We start from the raw sequence: 27,335 nt of genomic DNA, 5'->3' as shown, positions 1-27,335 counted from the left end.
TTTTTTTTTTTTTTAGATTGAAAGCTTAAATCACCATATGAACTGAAAACACAACAAATTTGGAACAAAATGAGGTAAACGACGATTTTCATTTTTGGGTGAACTTCTCCCTTAAAGCTGCAGTACGTAACTTTGCCTCTTTATCGCCATCTCTGTTTGAAACATAAAAACACAAGTTACTCGCGGAGTTGCTTCGGCACTGCTCCTGTGCGCGGATGAATTGGTGATCACCACAGCACACATCAGAGCGCATCTGTCACTGCACATCTACATATGTCCCACTGGGCATATATCTGGACAAGTAACATTTATGCAGCAGAATTGCTCTGACGCATATCCAACAGAAAAGAAGTGCCACTTACCGTACTGACCACAGCAAAATGACAAACACAACAAAGGAAGCTCAATACCTATCTGAATCAAGCGAACAAGTGCTCTAATGTTAGCTAGATGCCTGTTGAGCCACTGAAATGACTTACCTGTTCATCTCTGCGTCAGTTCTGAATCTCTTCAGATCGCCGCTTCTTAAAAGGGTGGTTGATTGCAATTTCACTTTTTTAACGTTAGTTAGTGTGTAATGTTGCTGTTTGAGCATAAAGAATATCTGCAAAGTTACTAAACTGAAAGTTCAATGCAAACGGAGATTTTAAAATTCTGGCAGTTTAATGCCTACAAAAACGGCTGGTAGGGACTACAACGAGCTACTTCCCGTATTCGTGACATCACAAACCCAGATAAACCCCGCCTTCGGGAAAAGGCAGCAAAGGGGGCGAGGCCTGCGCTGCTTTAGAGAAGAGGAAGAGAAAACTAGAGGTGCATGTAAAAATCCATTCAAATATGAATCACGATTCTGTCTTCTAACGATTCTAATGGATTCACAAGTTTCAAAATCAATGTTCTAAAGCAGCGGTTCTTAATACTGTTCCTCGCGTCCACTGCTCTGCACACACTCTGCATCTCTATCTCTCTCTCTCTCTCTCTCTCTCTCTCTCTCTCTCTCTGTCAGATCATCAGCTCAGCTCCAACAATAAACTGTTCCAATTATACACTTATTTTCACATAGCTATGAGAAGCATTAAACATGGATGCGTGTGCAGTTGCTGTACTGTATTAAAGCTTTAATCAGGATAAAACCGTATATTAAAAGCTAACATAAGCAGTAGCATTTACAAATAACAGCGTATCTAAAAGTATGAGACAACAACAAACAAAAAACATAGGCCTACCATTAAAAGCCGTGCTTGCACAGGTTCTGCACGATCCTCTTCACTAATATCCTCTGCTTCTCAATCGAGCTCAAAATGATAAGCGATATTAACGACGCCGTTGTTTATAATACAACCGGAGCACATGCCGCTGAGGTGAGGGGCGGGATGCTTAGACGCGCACTAGAGACGGTTTAGCCAATCACAACTCACTGGGCTGGCTAACCAATCAGAGCCCATCGCCTATTTCTGAGGGCGGGGCTTCATAAAAGCAGGAAATGATCAGTGCGTTTCTCAGAGAAGGGACAGAGCTGTGTCGAATAAAGGTAAATTATGTGAAAAATAATATGTTTTTTTAAAAACAAAGCATTAACACGTTAGACTGCACCCCATAAACACAATCAAGCCTAGAAAAAAAAGACAGTGAACCACCCCTTTAAAAGACATGCAGATATTTACTCTCTTTTTAGCACAAGCTTCTGCTGCTTTTTAACTACGGACGCTGCAAAGTTTGAGGTTTCTTAGTTTTGACACCAGGTTCCCCAGATGTTAATGATGATTGCTGTTTATAACTTATACCAATTAAAAGCAGCCATCGAGATGACATGTTTAAATGCAGCTGTTGTAAGAACAAGCTACAAACGCTCCACACTCACGCCATATAGTTAGCCTGGTCTTCTTTCTTTTTACGGACGTGACGTAAAAGAAATAACAATGCAGAAGCCCATCACTAAAGAGGTTCAATAATAAAATAGAATTCAATCACAGCCCATGGTATTTTCAGATGCAGAAGACTGGACGTCCATCCCTGAAAGAAACGTTGCATGCCAAAAATCATTAAAGCGCTTATCAAACTACAAGAGGCAAATAATAAAAAAAGAAATAAATCAAGAAACCAAGGAAAACACATATATTGTGCTCATAAAGAAATAATTTCAAAGTGATAAATTATTTATATGCATTTTCATGTGTTTATATTTCATTTTCAAGTGTCAAACAATACAAAAGCAGAAATGATGAAAACATGAAGACAAAGTCTTGCACCTGTAGACTGAATAAAATGTAACCAGCCTGTTAATTGGAGGTTTTGTCCTAAGAAAAGAGCCATGACATAACCCCCATATTGCATCTAAAACATCCCATATACTCTGTTCAGCTATGATTTTGTCACTTCACTCTGCATTTTCAATTTTAATGAGGACAGAAAAATGACTTAACGCCTCACGTCTGGTTAGGACTCATGCAATGCTGGTTCTTCATCAGCATTATAGACATAAAAAAAGGGTTCGTATTACACACGGCTTTAAGACAAATGTTACCAACAGTCGTTAAATAAAATAAGTCATTTCATAAGAGAAAGGCTAAGACAGTCAGAATGAGCCTTTAAAGGTGAAGTATGTAATTTCTACATGCCCATGGAAATGCAAAAAAGGTTTTCAAACAGGTTTCCCCATCTACTATTTGACATTCCATGCATGTTAAAACAGTAATTCTTTTGTTCCTTAAAAATAACAAATTAACCATCATTATTGAGAAACTACTCTAAGTTCCATTTTGAGAAACTGATGATATTTTAATGTTATACATGTGAAGATTTTACTGTAAAAATGTTTTTACTGAAAAATACAGAAATCTAACCCATTTAGAGATTTTCCAAATAAATGTATCCCTTTTTTTAACCTGAAAACCACACTGACTTCCCCAATATTGCAATAAATTGTAATTATTGTAATTCATTTTAAAAGAAAAAAAAACAGAATAATGTTGTTTCCACTCTTCTGGAAAATCAACCTATGAATCAATGATGTATAATTGACTCATTTCAACATGAAAAATTACACACGTCACCTATAATAAAACTCACAGACATGCCTTATCATAAATTAGATTAAGAAGGAATATGTCTGTAAAGAATAAAACGTTCAAGTCTTTTAAATCTAAATACAAACTACATGGAAGTGAACTACTCAACAATACAGTAACTGGCGTAATAGTTCAACTGCAAACTTACACTCCTGTCTTGATTCATATCTCACTGACAGATGCCTTTTTGTTTGTCCATCTGAAAATTAAAAATGTTTAAAAAATAATGTTGCTCAGTATCCAACGTCGCCACCAGTTCTCACACAGCTGACATCATGCAAGTAATGTTTCGTCAGCGTGTTTGGATTTAATAAGGTCGAGGAGCAAAAGTCCATTATAAAACTCCCACTGACGTCCTCTGAAGTCCTGCATGGTCCACCAGCTCCATCAGTATTTATTGTGCCATTCACACTGTCCCACGCTCACCTCCTCGATGTCCAGGTTCCTCCTGGACTTATAGATAAACTCGCCGATGGCCACGAACACAGACAGGACGAGTCCGGCCGCCAGCACGATGAAGATTCCTCCGATGTTCTCCACTCCCAGAGCGCTGGCCTCTTTACTGTCCTCCTCAGGACAGCCGTTTCCTCGCCACCACTTCTCCTTCATCATGTGCAGTTTCCCCTCCTCCTGTAACTGCAGGATGGCGATGGTCACCTTGTCACGATATGGGGAGCCTGAGAGAGACCCAGAGTTACTATCATTAACTAAAAGTGAAACCGTAAAAAAAACTAAAAAATTTTTTATACATTTTTTGTCTAAAAACTAAAATAATAACAAATAACTTATTCCTTTCAGCAAGTTGCCAAGGTTTTTCATTTTTGTTTAGTTTAATTCAGGGTTATTATATTTAAATTAAACTGAAACTAAACCATAAAAAAGTAACAAAAACAAATAAAATAATATACACTATATATAAATATATTAAATTTTTCTAGAATGTGTCACTACTAAATATTTTCAAAATGACAGTACTTCTATTTTTCAAGTTTAAGAAAAAAGACAAAAGGTAAAGTATTTAATTTTTCCATTTCTGTAATCAGCACCATATTATGCTATATGTGCACATATGAATACATATGATAAAATATTGCAAAATATCACTGGTCCGAATTATGGTTCCTCTAACTGAAAGAAGAAACTAACTAAATAAACTTTTTAACTAAAAATATTTATAAAGATTTTTTTGGTAACACTTTACAATAACTTTTCACTTGTTAACATTAGTTAACTACATTACTTAACATGAACTAACAATGACAAATACTTCTAAAGCATTTAATAGTTTTTGTTAATGTTCATTTTAACATTTAATAATAGTTTTACAAACAAACGCTGTATCTCAGCATTACTTGAACATTTTTGACAAATTAGTGTTTTATGTAATTGTACCAATAGGAGTGCCAACTCCGTAGCCCTTTGAGTCGATGAGTCCTCCGATTTGCGTGAGGTTGCAGTTTCTCTGGCTGATGTACTCGATGCTGGTGGACTCCATCAGAAGAGCGTAATCTGTGGTCATAACACGCTGGACTCCCTCTCTGTTATTTTAAGCGCTGTATAAATAAAGGCTTGATTTGACTTGACTTTTACAGTTTTTAATGTTTGATCATCTAATTAAGAAATAAGACAGGAGAGGCTGAATTTCATATTTAAGTATTTTTTTTTATCTTATTTTATTTATCAGATACTTAAAGATACAAAAGTAGATCTATTGATGACAGGTAAACTAAGCTGTTTCTGATATAGTTGATATACACCAATCAGCATCCAGGACTAGAACTATTGTTTTCTATAGGAGAATATTCATAATCTCTACTTCCAAAAAACATATGAAATTATTTACAGCAATAGTGCAAATTTCAAGGGTTTTTAGAGGATGAGCAGAGTTTCTTCTGCCAAAATTCATGTTATAGCTGTGAATAAATGTACAATATGCTGATCTTTCTACAGGATTCCCTGTGCTTATGTCTTATTTCTGCCATGCAATCCTTCTTTGCTGGTTTGGATCAGTGCTGTGACAGATGTCCATATAACGCTCTCTTTCTCTATAAGCTGCTTTAATTCGCTCTGTACATGTATTTCCCGCTGGCTGAGGTCCGCGTCCCGCCAATCTGTGCTTGTAAAATCACAGATCTCGGGTCTGGAGGAGTAACTGCTGTTCTCCCGTCAAACCTCAAACCACCTGTCTAAATTCAATGCCAAATAAACATATCACAAAACACCCACATGTTGCATGAAATGTTAAACAGGCAGATTTTTTGCTTATAGAGACTAATAATAATACAATATCAAAGCTAGCTGCCAAACCTTAAAGAAAGTCATAGTGGACCCGTCCCTCACGGCGCCATACTCAATCTTGGTCTGTTTGGCCAGATCATCGGCCGAGTCTATGGGCGAATCCATTCGCTCCACGGTGAGGAAGGCGGCCAGGTTAGCCGTGTAGGACGAGATGATGATGAGGGTGAAGAACCACCAGATACCTCCAACAATCCTGGTGGACAAAGCCTTAGGCATCAACTCCGATCCTGACCACGAGAAATGTTCAACCAGTTAACAAGCGAATGGTTAAAAATGCTGAAAAATCCAGGATATTTTTTCATTTTTTTTTTTTTAACAATTATTGTGTTTTTACTTGTGTTCACAAATCCAAAAAATATATATTTTTTTAAATAAATAAGTTAAAAAACTCAAATACAAAGTAAAATAAAGATAAAAGTAAAATGCAGAATAAAAGCAAACGATAAAATAATTAATACAATTTAAACATTATTAAAAATAAATAATATAATATTAAAATAATTTTTTTTAAATAAAATGCATGAAGAGAATAAACGTGTGGCTTCTAAATTAAGTAAAAAATAAAATAATTTATAAAATAACAATTTTAATTAAAAATTATATAATATAACATAATATTAAATTAAAATAAATAAATAAGTAAACAAAACCAGAAGATGCAAGTGGTTTATATAACTTGCATTATCTAAAATGTCTACTGCAGACTTTTTTTCTTCTGTCTCTTCCACTTCTAATAATCCTGACACAAATGAATGATTTGCACAATAATCTGGAAAGATCTTTTGTAGCACATAAGGTCAACCGCATTTGTGTCTTTTACCAAGTTTATCCAACAAGTGAACATAATGAAAGTGAAAGCACACATTGACACTATTTTCACTGAGTTTAACTGAGACATTTTTGTAGATTTCAACACATTTGGACATTACTCTAAAGTAGGAAACCATGCGTTAAATCTCATACCTTGCTGCATAAGCGCTCCAACACCAAACCAAACACTGTTGATTAAGGTGAAGTTGTTCTCAACAACATCTGAATCAGGGTTGCAGGGATGAGGGTTGTACCATTCATACGGGGTAAACCTGCAGAACGGCACAAACACAACAACATGCATTCACTGTAAAAATTCAGCACTGTGGCTGATAAAGTCAATTCAGGGCATCTGTTACCACAACCTAAATAAATACATGGTTGCAGGTTTAAAATTCTAAATTCTAAGTTTCAAATTCTAAAATTCTTATTGATTTGATTAAACATTTTAAGTTGCAAATATTATTCGATGAGTTCTAACTGACATAATGTTGATCATTATATCAACTTAACATTGCAATTTAAACTCAAATTTCTGTGTTCATTGATTTTTTTTAATATAATTTAATCAAATTGTCTTGATAACTTGAAAATTGGGCAGTTGGTTTCTAGTTCCCAGCATGCTTTGCATAAGACTGCATAAGGAGAATAGATGTACAAATTAATTGTTACACTGAAAGAATGGTAACCTAAAATGGTAACATTTAAATTAACTACTTTTATTCAGTCAATATTATTTAACATCACTGAATCAACCTAAATACACTAATTTATGCAAACAAATCAGGTAGAAATAACTATTTATATAGCTATTTATGTTGAAATTAGTTGGAACAGTTATCAAAGTTCCTCTAACTCAATGTAATTTATTAGTTGAACATGATTTCATTAGAGGTTATCATAACATAAAAAGATTCAAGCAAACTGTTTTTTTTTTTGTTTTTTTTTTGCCAAAACGTGTTTTTAGAGTGTCAGCCAAAAACGATAACTTCATTGCGTTTGGTTTGGAGCCACCCGCTGAGAGTTTGACAGCATTAGAGAAGGAAATAAATTACGTTTATTTAATGCAATTATAAATAAGTGGTAAAACTAAGTATAATGCGTAACTAAGCCATGAATCTGCCAACATGAGGATATAAGACATCAATAATATCTAGAAACCAGCACAAGAGGTGTCAGCAGGTTGAGGGTCATAGATGGAAAAAGTACCATGGTAATACTGTTTTTAACATAGTGTCATTCAATACCCTGGTATGTTTTACAAGGGGAAAAGGGACTTAAACATCACATTCCTGACATTCAATACAAACCTTCTTCCATACTTTGTTAAAGCGACCACTTTCCATAAACAGCTTGTGAAAAGAAAACAAAAGCCCAGATTTGACATGCATGACAGATATTGATTTAAACAGATGCAGATCATGCAAACGGGATTATTTTCTGGTTTTACCTTTTCCATCCCATCCTCTTTCAGACTGATGATGTCGAGATCGAAGTCTTTCCTCAGGCCGTCCGTCTTGTTTATGATGATCTGTCCGGTCAGTCCGTTCCACTGAGCCTAAAAGAAGACAAGAGATCTGATTTTATTCCAGAACAGGCGTCTAGATTAAACATGAGGGTGTCGTAATGAAGACAGAGATGATAAAACTCTGATTGCTCATTTGCTTTTATTCTCTCTTTAGAGTCTCACTTTAGAGGCCAGATGCAGCATTATCGTCATCATTAGCTGAGAATGTGTTTTTGGCTCATGCTCAGCCCAGAGTTTCCAACTTTTCATTGATCTATTAGCTTACACACATTGTTATGTGTTTTGGGACGCTATCTGCCATTATTTCAATAGTACAGTAAAGTGCAGACAGCAAAGTAAAAGTGAGAGAGAGGGAATGAGATGTGACAAAATAACCAGACTCAAACCTGGGAGCCCATGAAGCAACAACACTTACGTATGTGTAACATACGTAACATTTAGTGCCACAGCATTAAATAAATAAATAAAAATAAGTAATTATATTATATTATATTTATTTATTTATTATAAAAAGATGTAATAATTTTTTCAATTCTGTTATTATTCTATTTTTATTCAATTATTTCTAAATAAATTAAATACATTCATTAATGAAATAAGAATAAGATTAATGCATTTTATAAGTTTTATTTATTTATTTATTATAGAAAAACATTTAAATATTTTCTAACAAACACCTTGTATTTATATTAAATAAATAAATAAATAAATGAATAAATAAATATATTTATTAAATACGATTATTATTAATTTAATGATTAAAAAAAAATAATAATAATGCGTTACGATTTTTCTTCCCTAACAAACACTTTTTAGTTTAAGGACCTTGAGCAAAGCATCCTTTCCCAAAGGCATTGCTACATACCCCATATTAACCCAAACATTTACAAATATATTCATAAATTTGGCACATGTTGCAATTTGTTTGTCTGTACAAACTGAAATAATGTTTCTCTCTGTACAGAATTATTAGAAGTAAAGTATATCTAGCTTTCAAGTTGAGAATACACGCACACTGTATAATTGTATAATAAGAAAAACACCCTCAACAACATCTCAACAAATTAATCAAATAATTTACTCAAAAATATAAAGGGGTTTAATGTTATATAATGTTATACAGCCCCATTCACCCAGTGACAAATAGCTAAGAGAAATTATTAATAGTCGCTTGATCAACAGAAGTGCCCAGAGCAATCGATCATCTGGGTTCTGCAAGGAGTTGTTAGTAAATGGACTCTATAATCAAGCTCACAGAGTGAATATGTGAGTTCAGTCTGAATGGTCTCTGTCCAACACATGATTCAGTGGATCTTTCACCCAGAACATGTGAATTTATGAGGATGCAGCACTCATATAGTCAACAGACATTCTCTAAAGCCTCATGTGCAAATCCAGTGGATTATTTCTTTAATTTGCTGTTCTTTAAGAATTAAAACGGGGTGGATAGCATTCTTAATCTTCACATACAGTAGTGGAGCTCAGACTCGCTTCATATACTGAGGTCACATGACCTTTGTCCAGATTTGTTCTTATTCTCTTAGTGATTATTCTCTAGTGTAAATCTCACTTATCCTTTCTTTCTCTCACGTCCTGCTCAGATCACTCATACAGTGAGCTCCAATTACCAAAAGCATGCAAGATTAAACACACCAGACTCAGTAGTGCTTAATGTAGACTGTATTAACTGTCCTATTCAAGCTCACTAAGTTCAAGAATTTGACATCATCATCAACTGAGGTCAAGAAGTCAAGTCATCTATCAACTTCAGAGATGCATTAACCAACAACGAGTTCAGTGAAAGTGATTCCTTTTGACATATCTGTAGTGCACTGGAATGAAAATTGAATTAGTCCTTTTTGTAATCTGAAATAAAAAGACAAACTAAAATTATTGGAAAAAATAAAAACATTTTAATAATATATATATATATATTATGGCTCCAAAATATATTTTTAGAATTAATTAATTACTTTAATAATAATAATAATTAAATTTTTTTTTTTAATAATTAATAATTATTATTCTAAATAATAACAACAATAATAAGTTGTTTTAGTTCATTTTTTAAAATTCCTGTCACTTCAGATCAAACAATAATAATAATTCAATGTTATAATTAATTTTTTAAATAAATTATTTCTTTAGAAATTATTACAAATAACAATAATTAATGTTGTTTTTAGTTTTTATTTTCATTTCTCTCTACTTAACATTGTGTTTAATAAAGTAAAACACCCAAAAAGGAAACAAAATTATGAAAAATATAAAGAGAAAAAATCTCCAATTATCCTAAACCACGATATTAAAAATAAATAAAAATATCCTGAGTCATTGTTTATGACCAAACAGGCAGCCCCCAAATTCACACCATCAGATAAGTCAATGTTGTAATGTTGCCCATTTGGTTACAGTTCCATTCAGCGCCACTAGTAGAGCAGAAATGACATGCTTCACATTTAAATGAAGACATCTCCACTGTAATGAGTTCAGCCGCACTGCATCACTAATTCAGCTAGAGCCATTACGCTCTCATCCAACACACATTCATCCTCTAGACTGCAATGCCAGCATGCTGACTCAACAATACCTCCTCCGAAACAGGAAGCTCTGACAAGAACACTTGGAAGATGTCACTGGGAGAGAGAGATTGTCTGTACATAAATCATCTGCAGCTGTTTAGAAGTGGCTCGAAACACTTTCCAGAAAAGTGAGTAATGTTGCATTTGGACTAAACAGACTAAACTCTCTCTATCAGAGTTCAGGAGCATCTGACACAGTTAAAAGATTAGAAATGATAATTCGGTCATCATTTACTAATCTCAAACGTACCTGATGTGTAAATGATGATTTGTGGGTGAACTGCTCTTTTGGTTTTGGACGAGTGTTTGAACAGGTGCATTTACCTCTTTGAGCATGCTGATGAATCGCGAGCCGAAGCGCCAGGGTTTGTGTCGGTGACACTGCAGTGAGCTGACGGTGATCTGAGATGCTCGCTGGGACGCGGCAGCGACCATATGCACAGCATCATACATCAGAGCTGCTTCAGTCTGTGGCACAGACATAGAAATGAGCCATCACACATGAAACTAGACTAGATGAATCTGTCCACATAATGAAATGACTCACTTGATTCTGAATCAAATTATGGGTTCAAAAGACACTAAATATTCAGTAATATTGATCAAAACCTGATAATGATGCTGTTGTCTCCTGTAGAGCTGCCTTATATCTGAATCGAATTTGTATAAAAATGTATGAACTTTTCACAGTTAACTGAATCAACACTGAAGTGACTTGAGCTGAATAATGACACTGTTGTCTTCTGTAGAGCTGCCTAATAGCTCAACTGAACTCGTTTCACAATATTGGCACTTATTGAACTGAATTAAATCAACATTAAGCTAGAGCTGCTTATAGTTGAACGGAGTTCATTTCATAACTGATGTCGTGGCCTAATGGTTAGAGAGTCGGACTTGTAACCCAAAGGTTTGAGTCTTGTACCGGCAGGTATTGTAGGTGGGGGGAGTGAATGTACAGCGCTCTCTTCCACCTTCAATACCAGGACTGAGGTGCCCTTGAGCAAGGCACCGAACCCCCAACTGCTCCCCAGGCGCCACAGCATAAATGGCTGCCCACTGCTCCGGGTGTGTGTTCACTGCTGTGTGTGTGCACTTTGGATGGGATAAATGCAGAGCACTAATTCTGAGTTCTAAAGCTGAAATTGTTTCATAATTAATTTTGCAACATTAATACTGTTATTTTCCTGTTTATTACTGTGAAGCTACTTTGAAAGAGTCTGTATTGTATAAAGCACTTTAGAAATAAATGACTTGGCTTAATCGATGCACAGTAAGACAACAGATAAAGCAGATCTTTTGATCAAGTGCCGTGGTAAAACTATTCTGTGGAGGTGTTTTCTATGGAAATATCATGTTTTTTTTTTTTTTACATGTACAACCATACTATTCACTGAAATGTATTGATGCCAATAAAGAACCTTTATTTTCATATCAGTCTTGAAAATAAAGGTTCTTTACTGGCATTTGATGGTTTCATGAAGAACCTGTAACATCCATGGAACCTTTCCAAGGTTGTTTAAATTGGAAAGAAGTTCTTCACAGTTTTAAAAAATGCTCTTCAAATTAAGAAAAAAATAGTTATTTTAAGAACTGTTCACTAAAAGGTTCCTTGGGGAACCTTAAATCGTTCTTCTAAAACCCTCTTTTGCAAACTATTTGTAAGAGTGTATACATAAAGGAAAAGAGGATGGACAGACTGTCATCATTCCATCCAGCAGGCCGGTCTCGGGTTTGGGTGGAGCCTGCAGTCGCTCCATGGACCATTTCTCCACCACTGACGCCACATGAGGGTTGACGATGTTGAGCAGACGGAAACCCGTCATGTTCACGCCACTGTATCGGTACGGCTCCAGGTCCAACGCAAACAGATCCTGAAGTGTGTCAAAGTTACATCAATATATGAAGTTTAACAATAGATTCATTTTCTTAAAGGGGTCATATGATGCTGCTAAAAAGAACATTATTTTGTGTATTTGGTGTAATGAAAAAACACATACTGTACATTAATGTTTCTCTTCTATGCCCCGCCTTTCTGAAACGTGTCGATTTTTAGAAAGCTCATCGTTCTGAAAAGCGAGGTGGTCATCAGTGGCAAATCCTTTAAATATAAAAAACTTACTTACAGTCTGTGAGTCAGAACAGCCGGCATTGTAGTCTACTCTCCCAGGATCAGGAAACAGCCCTCCATAAAATGCGCTGCACACATCTGAATATTTGGGTTGAACTGTTCTGGAACAGTGTTGTAAATACAACTTAACCACTGATTTCTAGTCGTGTCCTCTTTTGGAAGACCAAACAAAGTAGTTTCGCTTTCACAACGAAACAGCGTCACACGCCTTGAGTGAGCAGAGGCCTAGAGTGAGCCGCGGCCTAGCGTGAGTGGAGACCGGCTAGAGTGAGCAGAGGCAGGCGGGCTTGAGAACGGCGCGGCCGGCGGATTCGACGAAGGAGCGGCCGGCGGGCTTGCGGCAACCACATGTGACGACCCCGGGCTGGACTCCGCTTCATCCACGGTGAAAGCCGATCCGGTGATCCACAGCGCGAAGTTGATGTTTTTCCTCAGCGACCAGCACAGATCAGCTCCAGGCATGACGAAGCGGATATCATCCTCTTTTGGAAGACCAAACGAAGTAGTTTCGCTTTCACAAGGAAACACACAGCGCCTTCACGACATGGCGGCGGCAACAACAATACTACAGCGAGAATCAAAGTTACGCCTTCTTTCTTTGCGTGAACATTTGGGCGGTGTTATGCAAATCTTCCCACATAGTGACGTAGACATGTGGGGGCGTGTTAGAATGAGCTGTTTTAGGTAGGTGTGGCTGACTCTTAACTTTTATAAAGAATATCTCTTTGGATTTGAGACTTTAGTCTTTGCAACTTTACAGATCTTCTTTATGCACCAAGAGCTTGTAACACTCCAAAGAGAAAGGAAACATTGAAATCGCATCATATGACCCCTTTAAAATGCTGCTTGGTTTCTAGCTATAGAGCACGGTAGGCATGATTTATTTTTGTAGGCCTAAACTCAGAAACAAACAAGTCAATGGGTTTTTAGTTAAATGCCTGAAATAAAGTCTGTGGTTAACACAAGCTCAAAATATTTTCAAGTTTTATTCTATGACATAAAATACATCAGCAAATACGACCTTGGGATTTAAAAAAAAAACTTTTTAAATAAAGACTGATAGAGCTGTTGAACCATAATTGGTGGTGTGATCGTGGTGAAGTTTGTTTATAGCCTATGTTTAGATTTTTAATTCTGGCTATTGCAATTAGGCTTCAAAATTCATAATAGTTGTGAAGATTATCATGATGAACAAAACAAGCAAGAATCATAACCTTTTGTTGGTCCCAGAGCTTATTTTCTGCAATAATCCAAAAGGCAATGGAAAAATCTTATTGTGTCTTTGTTGAGGGAACCAGAGAGATGTGAATTTCTAGATTGGCCTACAAAAAAAGAAGTCAACCCTGCAGCACTTTATTGACTAAAAACAAAATGCAAATCAGCAGAACAAACCTTGTTGAAATTTCCAATCAAACCAATGACAGAACTAGGGTTGCATTTCCGGAAATCCCTGGAATATTCAAAAAAAAAATCCTGGAAAGTTTCCAAAATTTCTGGAATCTTTCCGAAATTTACTGGAAATTTTCCACCTTTTTGCAACCCTAGACAGAACCAAAGAAAATCTCAAAGAAACCATATACAAAACTCACCAGCGTGGTAAAGAAGAAATGGTAGTATTCAGTCATCATGCCCATAGACAACAGCTACAACAGAAAGAGAGAGAGAGAACATGTTAAATTTCCATCTGCACAATACATCACTCATCACTCATTTTCTCAGCCTTTCACATCATTTGTAATCATTCTTTTCCTCATTCCCAGTGTTAGTTAGGTTGAGTAAATTATCTGCTGTAACACAGTAAATAGGATTTGATGATGTCAGTGCATAACATCAGATTATTATGGAGTAATATAACAATATCTCAATATAAAATACAGGACAGGTCTTGCGTTTTAGGAAACAAACAGCCTATAGATTTGACTTCAAAACTTTTTTCAGAACTTTCAAACTTTCAAACAAGGCTTGTCTTTACAAACTTTGCTTTTTCCGTGAACAATTACACTCATATTCAAAATTCAAATTACATTCATTTAAATTCGAATTGCATAGCTGCATTCTGTTTGGTACTTCACTTTAAATTCAAAATGAATTTAAAAACTGAATTGGAGTTTGAAAGGCGATCTCAATTGAGTTCGCTCCTGGTGTGTTACCTGTTTGAGGACGTCTGCTGCGGTCTGGTACGAGCAGTCAAAGATGACACAAAACTCTTTCCCCTTCTTCATCTCTTTAAGAAGCGGCCGAGCGTCTTTACTTCCCATCGGTAACTGTCGGATTTTGATCTTGATGCTGTAGCGAGACGGAGCCTTTATCAGCTCCTGAAGACGAATTAGCCCTAAAAATATTACACAGACAAAATCAGCATAGATTAGAGAAATGCACTTCCATTCAAAAGTCTGGGGTCAGTAATTTTTTTTTAAAAAGAAATTAATTACTTTATTATGCAAATGTGACAGTTAACACAAGTATAATCTTAAAAAGGTTTCAAATAGAAACAGTTCTTTTTAACTCTCTAGTCGTCAAATAATCATGAAATAAAATGTAGCACGGTTTCCACAAAAATATGAAGCTGCACAACTATTTTCAAAATTGAATATCAGAAATGTCTCTTGAGCAGCTAATCGGCATATTAGAATGATTTCTGAAGGATCATGTGACACTGAAGACTGGAGTAATGATGCTGAAAATTCAGCTTTGATCAAATAAATGCAGCCTTGGTCATCAAAAGAGACTTCTTTCAAAAATATTATGATAATGTAGTGTGTCAAATGAGTTAATCAAGTTCTGCTTTGACTCAGTTATAGCAAATAACATTTCAAGCAGATTTTCAGCTTTAATTAAATTTTTCATCATCTGAAATTAAACCGGAAACGTCGTCTTTTTCCAAACAGGAATGTTGCTGTTTTGGTGTTTTTAATATTTTTCAGCCCTGACAAATTACACACAGTTAATCAGATCCTAATCTTTTTAATAATGAAGAAATGTCACTTCAGCAAACAAATTATCCCAGATATGATCGCAAAGTCAATATTAACTGCACCAGTTTCCACAAAAATGTCGTATTCAGAGCGTGTGAATTATGGACATTTTGTTCATAAAGCATCAAGATCCTAACAACCATCAGACACTCACGGGCTGGTTGATAAATATGGCATACACACACTAATATGATGATGATAAATGCATCTAATTTCTGCATACTTGGAAAAGTTCCATAAAGTATCTTCTTCTTAATTAGTTGAGACTAATTAATTACATCAATGCTGTATGAGGCCATTACATATGTGTGTGTGTTTCCTCTGTTCCATCTGGGCTGCTATCAACATTCATTTGATACACTTATGCAAATAATTGTCTCATTTGTGTTTGTTTTATATCACATTAATTTTTTTAGGAGAAGCATACGAGTCAAAGTTGATACTTGAATTATATCTGAGAATGCCACTTTCCTGAGCAATGAAAGAGAAACTGTCCCACCTGTTGCGTCCTCGTACACCACCGTCACTGCTTTCCACTTGTAGAACTGCACAATGTCGAGTACGGCACGGCTGATGGAGGCGTAGTCTGGGTACAGGTTGATGTAGAAACTGTCCTTGTTGTCCACAGAGGGGTGTTTCCAGCGGGTCTGGATGTGAGGGACCTCCAGCGCGTTACAGATGGACTGGACCGCACTCACTGAAGAACTGTGGGACGGGCCGAACACGGCGGCCACACCGAGAGCCAGCTGATCACAGGCTGCCATCAAGACAAGAACATCAGTCACTTTATTAACAAACTTGTAAATTTGTTTTAAAGGGGTCATATGATGCGATTTCAAGTTTTCCTTTCTCTTTGGAGTGTTACAAGCTGATTGTGCATAGATAAGATCCTTGAAGTTGCAAAGACTAAAGTCTCAAAACCAAAGAGATATTCTTTATCAAAGTTAAACCTCTGCCACGCCCCCCTAAAACGGCTCGTTCTAACACGCCGCCACATATCTACCTCACTATGTGGAAATATTTGCATAATGCCGCCCAAATGTGCACGCAAAGAAAGAAGGCGTGGTTTCAGTAACCGCAGTTAGTTTTGAAGCAGCATGTCAGGGAGACGCTGTGTGTTTCTAGGCGAAAGCAAAAGCACTTTATTTGGCCTTCCGAAAGTAGATGCATTTAGAAATCTTTAAGATTACTTACAACAGAACAGCAATGCATTTTATGGACGACCGTTTCGTGAACCTAGGAGAGGAGGTCATTCTGACTTTGCTATGACAATCTGGCGCTTCTGAATCAGCTACTGTTTTGTTATTAGTTTAAGTATTTGCTATTGACTGTTCAAATGCTGAGTTTTGCGCATCGTGTGTGTGTGTGCACGAGCGCGAGAGAGTGAGAGAGAGAGCGCGAAAGAGAGGGGGGGGCGGTCACATCACAGTGGAGTCAGCTGTCTTAACCGTGGCTTGTGTACTGCAAACACATATTCATCACTGTGTCTGTCACTGTCTCTGTTCCCCTTTCAGGCTCTGTCTTTACATTTATTTTGAAAGATGAAGCTTGTGATTATGGTAAGGGGCGTTACATTTCCGACGAGTGCTTGCGGTGTTCGGCCAATCACAATGCACTGGGTCAGCTGGCCAATCAGAGCAGACTGCGCTTGTCGGAAGGAGGGACTTTGTAGAAAATGAAGCGTTTGAGAGAGGCGGGGCATAGAGGACCTACAATAATGTACAGTATTTGAAAAATAATGTGTTTTTTGAACATTAAAGCATGTCAACATATTCTGTTACACCAAATACACAAAATAATGATCTTTAAAAAAGCATCATATGACCCCTTTAAATGTTATAATACATTCTCTTAACTTAATTTATTGTTCATTGACTACTATAAATACGCCATTAATGGGTTTATTTCTCCAAAAAGTGAAAACACTGAGCCTCTTGTGCACCATCAAAAGATTTATTAAGGTCCGCTCAGGTCTGTCAATCACTCCAGCTCAACCAATGGCAAGAGTTTAGGGCGTGGATGCTGTAGCAGGGCGGAGCCAGAGGATGTTTAGCCTTGCAGCCTTTAAACTGGCTGAACAAGCCATTTTAACATTTTCTTTTTTTTCAAATCTTGCCTGGTTTAGTCTTGTATAACTTAAAAAAGGAATTTGAAATAGCCATATGTTGCCATGACTTATTAATCATCACATTTTTTACAGTGTATTCAAATGCAATTTATGGAAGCTAGTTTCCTCCACAGGATAAATAAAAAAATGTAATTGCAACATTTTTTCTCATAATTCAGACTTTTTTTTCACAATTGCAAGATATAAATTCAGAATGGCAAAATATAAACTCGAAAAGAAAAAGTCTGAATTGTGAGAAAAGGCAGAATTGTGAGATGTAAATTCACAACTGCAAGAAAAAAGTCAGAATTGTCAGATAAAAAGTCGTAATTAGTTATAAACTTGGAATTGCGAGAAAAAAAGTTAACAATTCTGAGTTTAAAAAGTCACAATTATCTTTTTACATTTTTATTCCATGGTGAAAATGGGCTCACATAGCAAACTGCTAATAGGACCCTAAAACAAATTTGTTGTAGAAACAATTTTCACTCAAAAAATTGCTATAAAATTTTTCTAACAGTTACCAAAAAAAACTTCAACACATTAAATTTTAAAATAAATAAACTGAAAGTAGTATTTTCTTGTAAAACACACTCCAATAATATTTATTTACTTCTAAAATAATTTTTTTACAGTGTATATAATCATGTGAGTTTTGGTACTGAGCTCTTTTTGTTATCATTCCTGCAGCTTAAATGGTAAAGCATGCAAAGCCAAAGTCATGGGTTCAACGCGGAGGGAATGCATGAACTGACCTGTGCATACAACGGATAGAAGTGTCTGTCAAATGTGTAAATGTAAGAATCAAACCTCGCCTGGAGGCCTCGAAGCTGTCGAACAGGTTGATTCTCTGGATGTCGTAGGTGAGGGTGGTGTTGGGCATTAAAGTCCTGTTTCTGTTAATGTTGGTTACAGCGAATTTGAAGGCGAGTTCCTCCACGCTAATCGGTTCATTCTCAAGTGTCTCGAAAATCCCACCTGCATAGACAGAAAAAGAAAGTTAAAAACAAAGCCACAGGGTAATTTGGCCAAACAGTTAGTCCCAAGAGTCTGAAGCTGACAAGCTGCTCAAAGAGAGCAGTATTTGTTTACTACAGAAGCTTATCTTCTCCACAGAATAAAAATATAAAATAGGTAATTACGACTTTTTTCCTAAAGTTTACATCTCACAATTCAGACTTTTTTTGATGTTTGAAGATAGCTGATGAAGGTCATGTGACCAAAACGTTGTTATTAAACATTTTTTTGATACTTTTAGCACTAATTGACAGTGTTGATTTGTACTAATTGATTTGTTTTCTTTAGACTTTTTTTCTCAGAAATGTAATCTCGCAATTATAAATCTTAATCTTGTGTTATATACTCACAATTCTGACTTTCTTTTTTCCAGAATTGTGAGCTCATCTCTCGCAAGTTATTAATTGCAAAATCTAAACTCAGAATTCTGTGAAAAAAATCTGAATTTTTTCTCACAACTGAGAGTTTATCTCGCAATACTGATTTATAAACTTTAAATTCAGACTTTTTCCCTCAGAAATGCAAGATTTCAAGATGTAAATTCAGCATTCTGAGGAAAGAAAAAAGTCTGAATTGAAAGTTTATAAATCAGTATTGCGAGATAAACTCTCAATTGTGAGTTCATATCTCAAAATTATGATTTTTTTCACAGAATTCTGAGTTCACACTTTTTAGTAAACCTTTTAGCACTGAAAAAAAATGCACATTTGGTAATTCATAGGAACACAAATCTCTATAGGATCTTAAAAATTTCTCCAAGATATAAATGACAATAAATAGATAGCAAATTCAGATCTGCTTTCCAGTTACTTCTCCTGAGGGGGGAAAAAAGACTTTTGGGATCTCATCAATGTCTCAAATAGCTCTATACTTTTAATGTATGTCAACTATAGCTCAAGAGACTTTCTCTGAATTTTCAGTCATGCTTCAAAATCCTCTATTAACATGTCTGACCCTTATGTGTAAGATGAAGGTTAAAATGTTGCGATTTAATCTTATTACCCTAAGATGCATGCAAGCCATCTTCACTGTCTCACAGTCTGAGTGAATGTTGCTGTTGTTCACTCAAGCTGCGGCAGCACAAAACAGTTAATCGATTTCGGTCAAAACGTCTCTAATCCTTAAATGACCTTTAATCCACATGACAACTACAGCCAAAATATGACAAAACAAATAAATAATACAAAATCTGCTTTAGTGCAGAGCAGACACGCATATTTGTACATGAACACAAGATATTCCAAATATTTTCGGTCAAAATGTGAAGAAAACACATTCAGTTGGATGACAAATGCAAAACATAAAAGCACTGTTGATTGCATGCTACGGTGGCCGAGAGAGCTCAACGCGCTGTAAATGAAAAAAAAAACACATGCAAATAGAAAAAACACCGGCCAATTAAAAAAACATCTTCATCAATTTGATAACACATGCACTGCAAATTCTCACAACACAAACAAATACAGAAACGAGCTGCAAATACTCACAACATAAACAAATACAGAAACGAGCTGCAAATTCTCACAACACAAACAAATACAGAAACGAGCTGCAAATACTCACAACACAAACAAATACAGAAACGTGCTGCAAATACTCACAACACAAATACAGAAACGAGCTGCAAATTCTCACAACACAAACAAATACAGAAACGTGCTGCAAATACTCACAACACAAACAAATACAGAAGCTGCAAATTCTCACAACACAAACAAATACAGAAACGTGCTGCAAATACTCACAACACAAACAAATACAGAAACGTTCTGCAAATACTCACAACACAAACAATGCAAACACAAACAAATACAGTAAACAGAAACGCGCTGCAATTACTCACAACACAAACAAATACAGAAACGTGCTGCAAATACTCACAAAACAAAAACAGAAACGAGCTGCAAATTCTCACAACACAAACAAATACAGAAACGAGCTGCAAATACTCACAACATAAACAAATACAGAAACGAGCTGCAAATTCTCACAACACAAACAAATACAGAAACGCTCTGCAAATTCTCACAACACAAACAAATACAGAAACGCGCTGCAAATACTCACAACCCAAACAATGCAAACAGAAACAAATACAGAAAACAGAAACGCGCTGCAAATACTCACAACCCAAACAATGCAAACAGAAACAAATACAGAAAACAGAAACGCGCTGCAAATACTCACAACACAAACAAATGCAGAAACGCGCTGCAAATTTTCACAACAACAAACAATGCAAACACAAACAAATACAGAAACGCGCTGCAAATACTCACAACACAAACAAATACAGAAACGTTCTGCAAATACTCACAACACAAACAAATACAGAAACGTTCTGCAAATACTCACAACACAAACAAATACAGAAACGTTCTGCAAATACTCACAACACAAACAAATACAGAAACGTTCTGCAAATACTCACAACACAAACAAATACAGAAACGTTCTGCAAATACTCACAACACAAACAAATACAGAAACGTTCTGCAAATACTCACAACACAAACAAATACAGAAACGTTCTGCAAATACTCACAACACAAACAAATACAGAAACGTTCTGCAAATACTCACAACACAAACAAATACAGAAACGTTCTGCAAATACTCACAACACAAACAAATACAGAAACGTTCTGCAAATACTCACAACACAAACAAATACAGAAACGTTCTGCAAATTTTCACAACACAAACAAATACAGAAACGGCTACAAATACTCACAACACAAACAAAGAAACGTGCTTCCCTTAAACATTTCCGATGTGGTTCGTGCATATTTGCAGCGTGTTTCTGTTTTTGTTTGTTTTGTATTTGCAGCCGTTTCTGTATTTGTTTGTGTTGTGAGAATTTGCAGCGCGTGTGTTGTCAAATTGATGAAGATGTTTTCTTAATTTGCTGGTGTTTTTTCATTTGCAGTGCGTTGAGCTCTCTCAGCCACGGTAGCATGCAAATAAAGACATTTATCATTTATCATACGACATTTACATTGATATAAAAGCAAACTGATCATCATTGATCATTTCACTCTGTGCTCAAACGAAAACAAACATGTTAACATTGCCATTCCTCAAACTGAGTAATACTAACTAAAGGCCGTAATGACAGTCCTTAATCTAACGAACTAAAACAAATATAATGTTCATCTGCTCACATTATTCAAAATGAAAGAAATAACCTACTAACAAAGACACAGACAATAAATGTGCCTATGTGACAATAAATTTGACCTAAAGTTCAAAGAGGTTTATAATATTTTAAAATATAAATTATAGTAATATATATCATATATAATCATAAATCATATAGATTCATATAATCATATAAATTATAAATATAAATACACACACACACACACACATATATATACACTGATGTAAATATTCTAAACCCCTTTGAAGACAGACAGACAGACAGACAGATAGATAAAACTATGCCAAATTTGATGACCTATTGCATAAAATGGGATATTCTAGTGGTAGTTTGTGTTTACTCTTAGTACATTTTTGTGTTTGATATATATGAGTAAAATCTATTGTTTAACATTGTTTAACAAAACAGTTGTTGTTTTGTTCTCCTTTCGTGTTCCCTACAAATTACATAAAATCAGCACGTCGTTCTTTCAGTCGCCTGTTTTATAAATGACAACTCTGGAACAATCAGCGATTGGCTGCAAGCACCTGGAATAAACAATTTCAGCCTGATTTTTTTGGAGAGATTGTGATTGATTGTAAGGTGGAGAGGTAAAGAACGAGAGGGCAGGGCTTCCTCTCTGGGCTCTGATTGTGAATGACCTTTTGAGGCACCTTTCATGTTCACACTGAGAGAGCCTTGTGTGGGCGCTCAAATCCAGCCCTATAAACTCCAGGGTTCATTACGGTTAGCAGACCACACCGCCCGGAAGCCGCTCTGTTCCGTGGGAATATTTCATTCTCACAGGACGAATAAAAATACAGACTTTCTCGTCGGTAAGCTCAAGGTAATGACATTTCACTGTGGCTATTCGAGCAGAACCACTTATGTGAAAAGGGCATGAAAATCAAATATGTACTAAAACTTCAAAACTTTGGAACCTCAAATTCATTTCATCGTTCTTGACAGCTTCCTCGTTCCACTAGCGTCTCTGTTCAGCTGCCATGTTTGCTTTAATGATGCTTTCTGTCTTATGATATGCTGCGTAAACTATTACATATTTGTTTACACAGCTATAGCTTTCTTGTAAAAGCAAAAAAAACAAAAAACAAACAGACTAACTGAACATCTTTGTATATCAAACAATATACTTCTAACATTATTATCACTGTTCTTCCATTCCAAAACCTAGTGAGCTGCCTACCTAGACAACATTTTAAGTCATCATAGGTTGTTCTAAAATGTACATTATGCTGCCTTATAAGATACCTTATTTTGGCAACATCACCTGAGAAATCGGACACTCAATCCCACGATGCATTACAATGATCTCAGTGAAGAAATCCTTCTAAGAAATCACTTGATACCAAAAGGTATCTGTAAAATATGGAAGTCTGTTTCCACCACAGAATAAAAAATTAAAAAATTAAAGGTAATTGTGACTTTTTATCTCACAATTCAAATATTTTTCTTGCAAATTCTGAATTACATCTCGCAATTATGATATTTTTTTCCCTCTGAATTCCAAATTTAGACCTCGCAACTCTTTTTTTCTGCAACAAAATACAAAATTACAAAAGATAATTGCGATGTTTTTTCCTCACAATTCTGAGATTTAAAAAAATATATTTTGTGGCAGAAGCAAGTTTCCATAGTAAAACATATATTTAATAATATATCATAATTTCATAATTCATTTGAATTATAATTTTAAATATTTCAAAATTAAGATTTTGTAAGATAAGTGTTTTTAATAATCATTTATTAATAATATTACACACACACACACACACACACACAATAAAAATGGACTTTCACTATTTTATTCTTATTATAGTTGCATCCATAGCTTTGCAACATGCTATTTGTCAAACTGTATGTAAATCAAGAGAAGTTCTGTCTGTCTGACATTTGTGACCCTGGAGCACAAAAGCAGTGTTAAGTCGCTGGGGTATATTTGTAGCAATAGCCAACAATACATTGTATGGGTCAAAATTATTGATTTTTCTTTTATGCCAAAAATCATTAGGACATTAAGTAAAGATCATGTTCCATAACAACATTTTGTACATTTCCTACTGTAAATATATCAAAACTTCATTTTTGATTAGTAATATGCATTGCTAAGAACTTCATTCGGACAACTTTAAAGATGATTTTCTCAATATTTAGATTTTTTTTGCACCCTCAGATTCCAGATTTTCAAATAGTTGTATCTCGACCAAATATTGTCCTATCCTAACAAACCATGCATCAATGGAAATCTTATTTATTCAGCTTTGAGATGATGTATAAATCTCAATTTTAAAAAAATGGACACTTATGACTGGTTTTGTGGTCCAGGGTCACATATAAGTCATTTATGATGTTCCGTTTCAGTTAGGATGCTGCCTAAGAAGTCTGCTGCCTATATAGGCAATATAGAGCAAGGAAGCTCACTAGGTTTTTGAACAAAGCCATAGAGTGCATGGCAGATATATAGCTCAAGCTGAATATATGACACTTAAAATATTTGATACAGCGTGAGAAATACGCAACCACCTCTATGAGCCCTTAATAGAAGAGAAAAGAAAGGACAGCAACCACAAACTCTCTCGTTCATTCTTCACCAACCAGATTATATTAGAATATAAAAGCAAAGCAGCTCTGCAACAATAGCATTCATTTTTTCATTCCTTTAAATGCTATTTCAATTTCCGGCTTAAATAAGAGCTGTTTCTCTCTTCAGGCAGCGAGGAAGTCAACCATGACGGGGTCTTGATCTGCTTGTTGCCGGGTTACTGGTTAAGGCACCTGGTTTTCAGAAACAAATGCATCGTCAAGGTTCACAGGACTGCAGGGTCAATGCTCCTCACAGCCCAACAAACTCAAGTGCTCATGACAGGGCTGAAAAATGGCTTTTGTGCCGTGCTGAAATAAACAGCATACTGTACATTCAATGATATATGAATATAGTAATCTGTAGTATACCATCACACTTTAGTGCTGGATCCCAACCAGTTTGAAATCATACGGACAGCCTAAAGTTGACATTCGTTTATCTTTTAAATTAAAAACTAAAAAGCAAAAGCAAAATCCAACTCAATGTCCAGTGCCCAAGAAGTAAATCAAGCCATTACAGGTTTATTTACTCTGCAGAAGCTCTACAAATTCAAAGTCACCTTGTGCACATGCTAATCCACCTCTGTAAACACACACTGCATGCACCATTTCGAGATTAACTAGCTAACACTGTCGTGAATAGCAAATCCGTTGGGAAAGTACCTCAAATTGTCCAGTTTCACAAGCCTCTACATGTAAAGCTTACCAGCATGGAGCCGCTGCTGACACTGAATAATCAGGAAACCCCAGCGGCTCCATCGAACACCCGTCAATCAACCTGGAATCATTATCATCAAAACATCATGTGCTAACTCGTTTATACACACAAACTCATTTTTAGGCCTACATTTAAGATTTATGCATTTGAATTGCATAAAAAAATGTCCATCCATTTGGATTAAACAGTTTGAACATAAACGATCTAATAAACCTAATGTGGTGCGTTGTGTCAGTCATTCGTACTCTTAATGAAACAGGTAAGATTTTCGCACTCAAAAAATCATGCCATCGTTTATTATTTACTATTGGCATTTATTCAATTTTATTCAAATAATCATACTTTCAAAATGCATTTATTCAATCTGATTGGTATCTGCAAAAATCTGTTAATTGTGAATAGAATATGGTTCGAATTTGGCTAGGTGTATTCAATTAGTTAAAATGCATGAGAATGAAAGAAATTGGATTTATTGATGATAAATGTAAATGCCTGATTATTGTGTATTTAAAACACATTTAGTTTATAAGTACTGATACAAAAATCTTACCTGTTTCTTACCTCTTTTATTTATGTATGACTGACAAATATGAATCACATTTGTTTATGCTAAAACTGTGTAATCCAAACCTATATAAATTTTATATGCATTTCAAGTACATATATCTTAAATGTAGGCCTAAATATTTAATATTTAAGTGTATTTGGTAATAATCAAAACTGATATTAAATTAAAATAATATATTAATTAATTAATTAATTATTAATGTATTAATTTAATTAAATAAATTAAAGATAAAAACATGTTTTAATTACATTTTTAGTGCATTTAATTAACTGTTTTATTCATGTTCAATATTTCCAGTAAAACAAGTCTTTCCTTTCTCAAACTTTATTGTATATTCTAATTAAATTTAAATTTAAATTTAAATGAAATTAAACATCTTTTTTAATTGCATTTAATTAACTGTTTTATTTATGTTCAATATTTCCAGTAAAACAAGTCTTTCCTTTCTCAAACTTTATTGTATATTCTAATTAAATTTAAATTTAAATTTAAATGAAATTAAACATCTTTTTTAATTGCATTTAATTAACTGTTTTATTTATGTTCAATATTTCCAGTAAAACAAGTCTTTCCTTTCTCAAACTCTCCTGTCCATGTGCGGTTCTTGTTTATTTATAAATACTAGATGGAGGTCATCTCAAGGATCTCATTCAAAATTCTAATGTGACATTTGCGTATAGGCCACCTATCACCTCAAAAGCAGCAGAGCATTATGGGAGCAAATTACAACTCGGATGAAAGTAAGGCTGAGCAGCCAAGCAAGAAACATTGAACATGCCAGATTCCTCCAGCATCCTCACCTTCATGTGACTTCCAGCAGAGCTGTAGCAGCACAGATGAGGACTGCTTTTCATTAGAGAAGCATTACACTATTCTGAGTTTTTATCATTCAAAACACTGAGGTAATATTTTTACCCTTCAGAAATATAATACACAAATAGTTGGACCTTTGTAAAGAGAGATATTATTTGAACATCTGACCTGTTGACCTATTATATAATCATCCAATCATACACCAACATGCAAATTAGAATTTGAGAACAAACTGGGCTCAGTTTCAGAGAAAGAAACACTTGATGAACCTTAAACACTCAAATCATCATCGTGCATGGAGTTCACAAGCCATTTGCACCTCATCTGCAGACGTGTCTCCAGCTCTGACATCTTCGCAGGGGCTTTTGGGTAATGAGATGCTAATCAAATGAAGGCATCAATCAAAAGCGTGACTTTGACAAATTGCACAATTCACCATGAAGCGGAAAAAATCGGAATGAATTGATTTCAGGCTTTGGGTTTGTAATGTTTGCGTGTCACACGGAAGACCTTGGTTTGTCTTTGAGACTGTTGACTCGAAACAAAGCTGTATTTCACTGACTGAACGAAAAAATAAACAATATTCTACTTAAAGCTCTATTTTGTAAATTAATTTAGTAAATTACATTTTTGTAAAAAGCAACAGTCCTATAGCAAGATCAGTCCTCCAAACCTATTAGCACCACCTACAGCTCAGAATCTCACGTATACCGGCCAAAAGTTTGGAATAATTAAGATTTTTTAAATGTTTTTGAAAGACATCTCTTCTGCTCACCAAGGTCCTATTTATTTGATTATTTTATAAAAAAATACAGTAAAAACAGTAATAATGTGAAATATTATTACAATTTAATAACCATTTATATTCAATACTGTGATGCGCAGCTGAATTTTCAGCATCATTACTCCAGTCTTCAGTGTCACATGATCCTTCAGAAATCACTCTAATATGCTGATTTGCTTTCAACAAGTAGTTTAGG

General features: G+C 35.3%; 1 protein-coding gene across 1 annotated transcript in view; it reads right to left on the bottom strand.

The window, feature by feature from the left end:
* Window positions 1–2,867: 2,867 nt before the first annotated feature.
* Window positions 2,868–27,335, bottom strand: part of LOC107558811 (glutamate receptor ionotropic, kainate 1-like) — a 33,013-nt gene continuing 8,545 nt past the window's right edge. Inside the window, exons 2-15 of the mRNA XM_016242499.1 lie at window positions 18,307–18,474; window positions 15,889–16,146; window positions 14,565–14,746; window positions 14,004–14,057; window positions 11,984–12,157; window positions 10,611–10,754; window positions 7,627–7,734; window positions 7,474–7,528; window positions 7,386–7,395; window positions 6,330–6,448; window positions 5,376–5,593; window positions 5,142–5,254; window positions 4,461–4,606; window positions 2,868–3,745 (exon numbers count right to left, since the gene is read on the bottom strand). Of these exons, the coding sequence (XP_016097985.1) occupies window positions 3,456–3,745; window positions 4,461–4,606; window positions 5,142–5,254; window positions 5,376–5,593; window positions 6,330–6,448; window positions 7,386–7,395; window positions 7,474–7,528; window positions 7,627–7,734; window positions 10,611–10,754; window positions 11,984–12,157; window positions 14,004–14,057; window positions 14,565–14,746; window positions 15,889–16,146; window positions 18,307–18,474 (2,039 nt within the window). The 3' untranslated portion in view covers window positions 2,868–3,455. The remainder of the gene's footprint in view (window positions 3,746–4,460; window positions 4,607–5,141; window positions 5,255–5,375; window positions 5,594–6,329; window positions 6,449–7,385; window positions 7,396–7,473; window positions 7,529–7,626; window positions 7,735–10,610; window positions 10,755–11,983; window positions 12,158–14,003; window positions 14,058–14,564; window positions 14,747–15,888; window positions 16,147–18,306; window positions 18,475–27,335) is intronic.

This window comes from Sinocyclocheilus grahami, unplaced genomic scaffold (genome assembly GCF_001515645.1).
Source record: "Sinocyclocheilus grahami isolate Dianchi unplaced genomic scaffold, SAMN03320097.WGS_v1.1 scaffold661.1, whole genome shotgun sequence".
NCBI lineage: Eukaryota > Metazoa > Chordata > Actinopteri > Cypriniformes > Cyprinidae > Sinocyclocheilus > Sinocyclocheilus grahami.
Note: the sequence above shows the minus strand (reverse complement) of the source record. Positions and strands in the feature narration are given on the sequence as shown.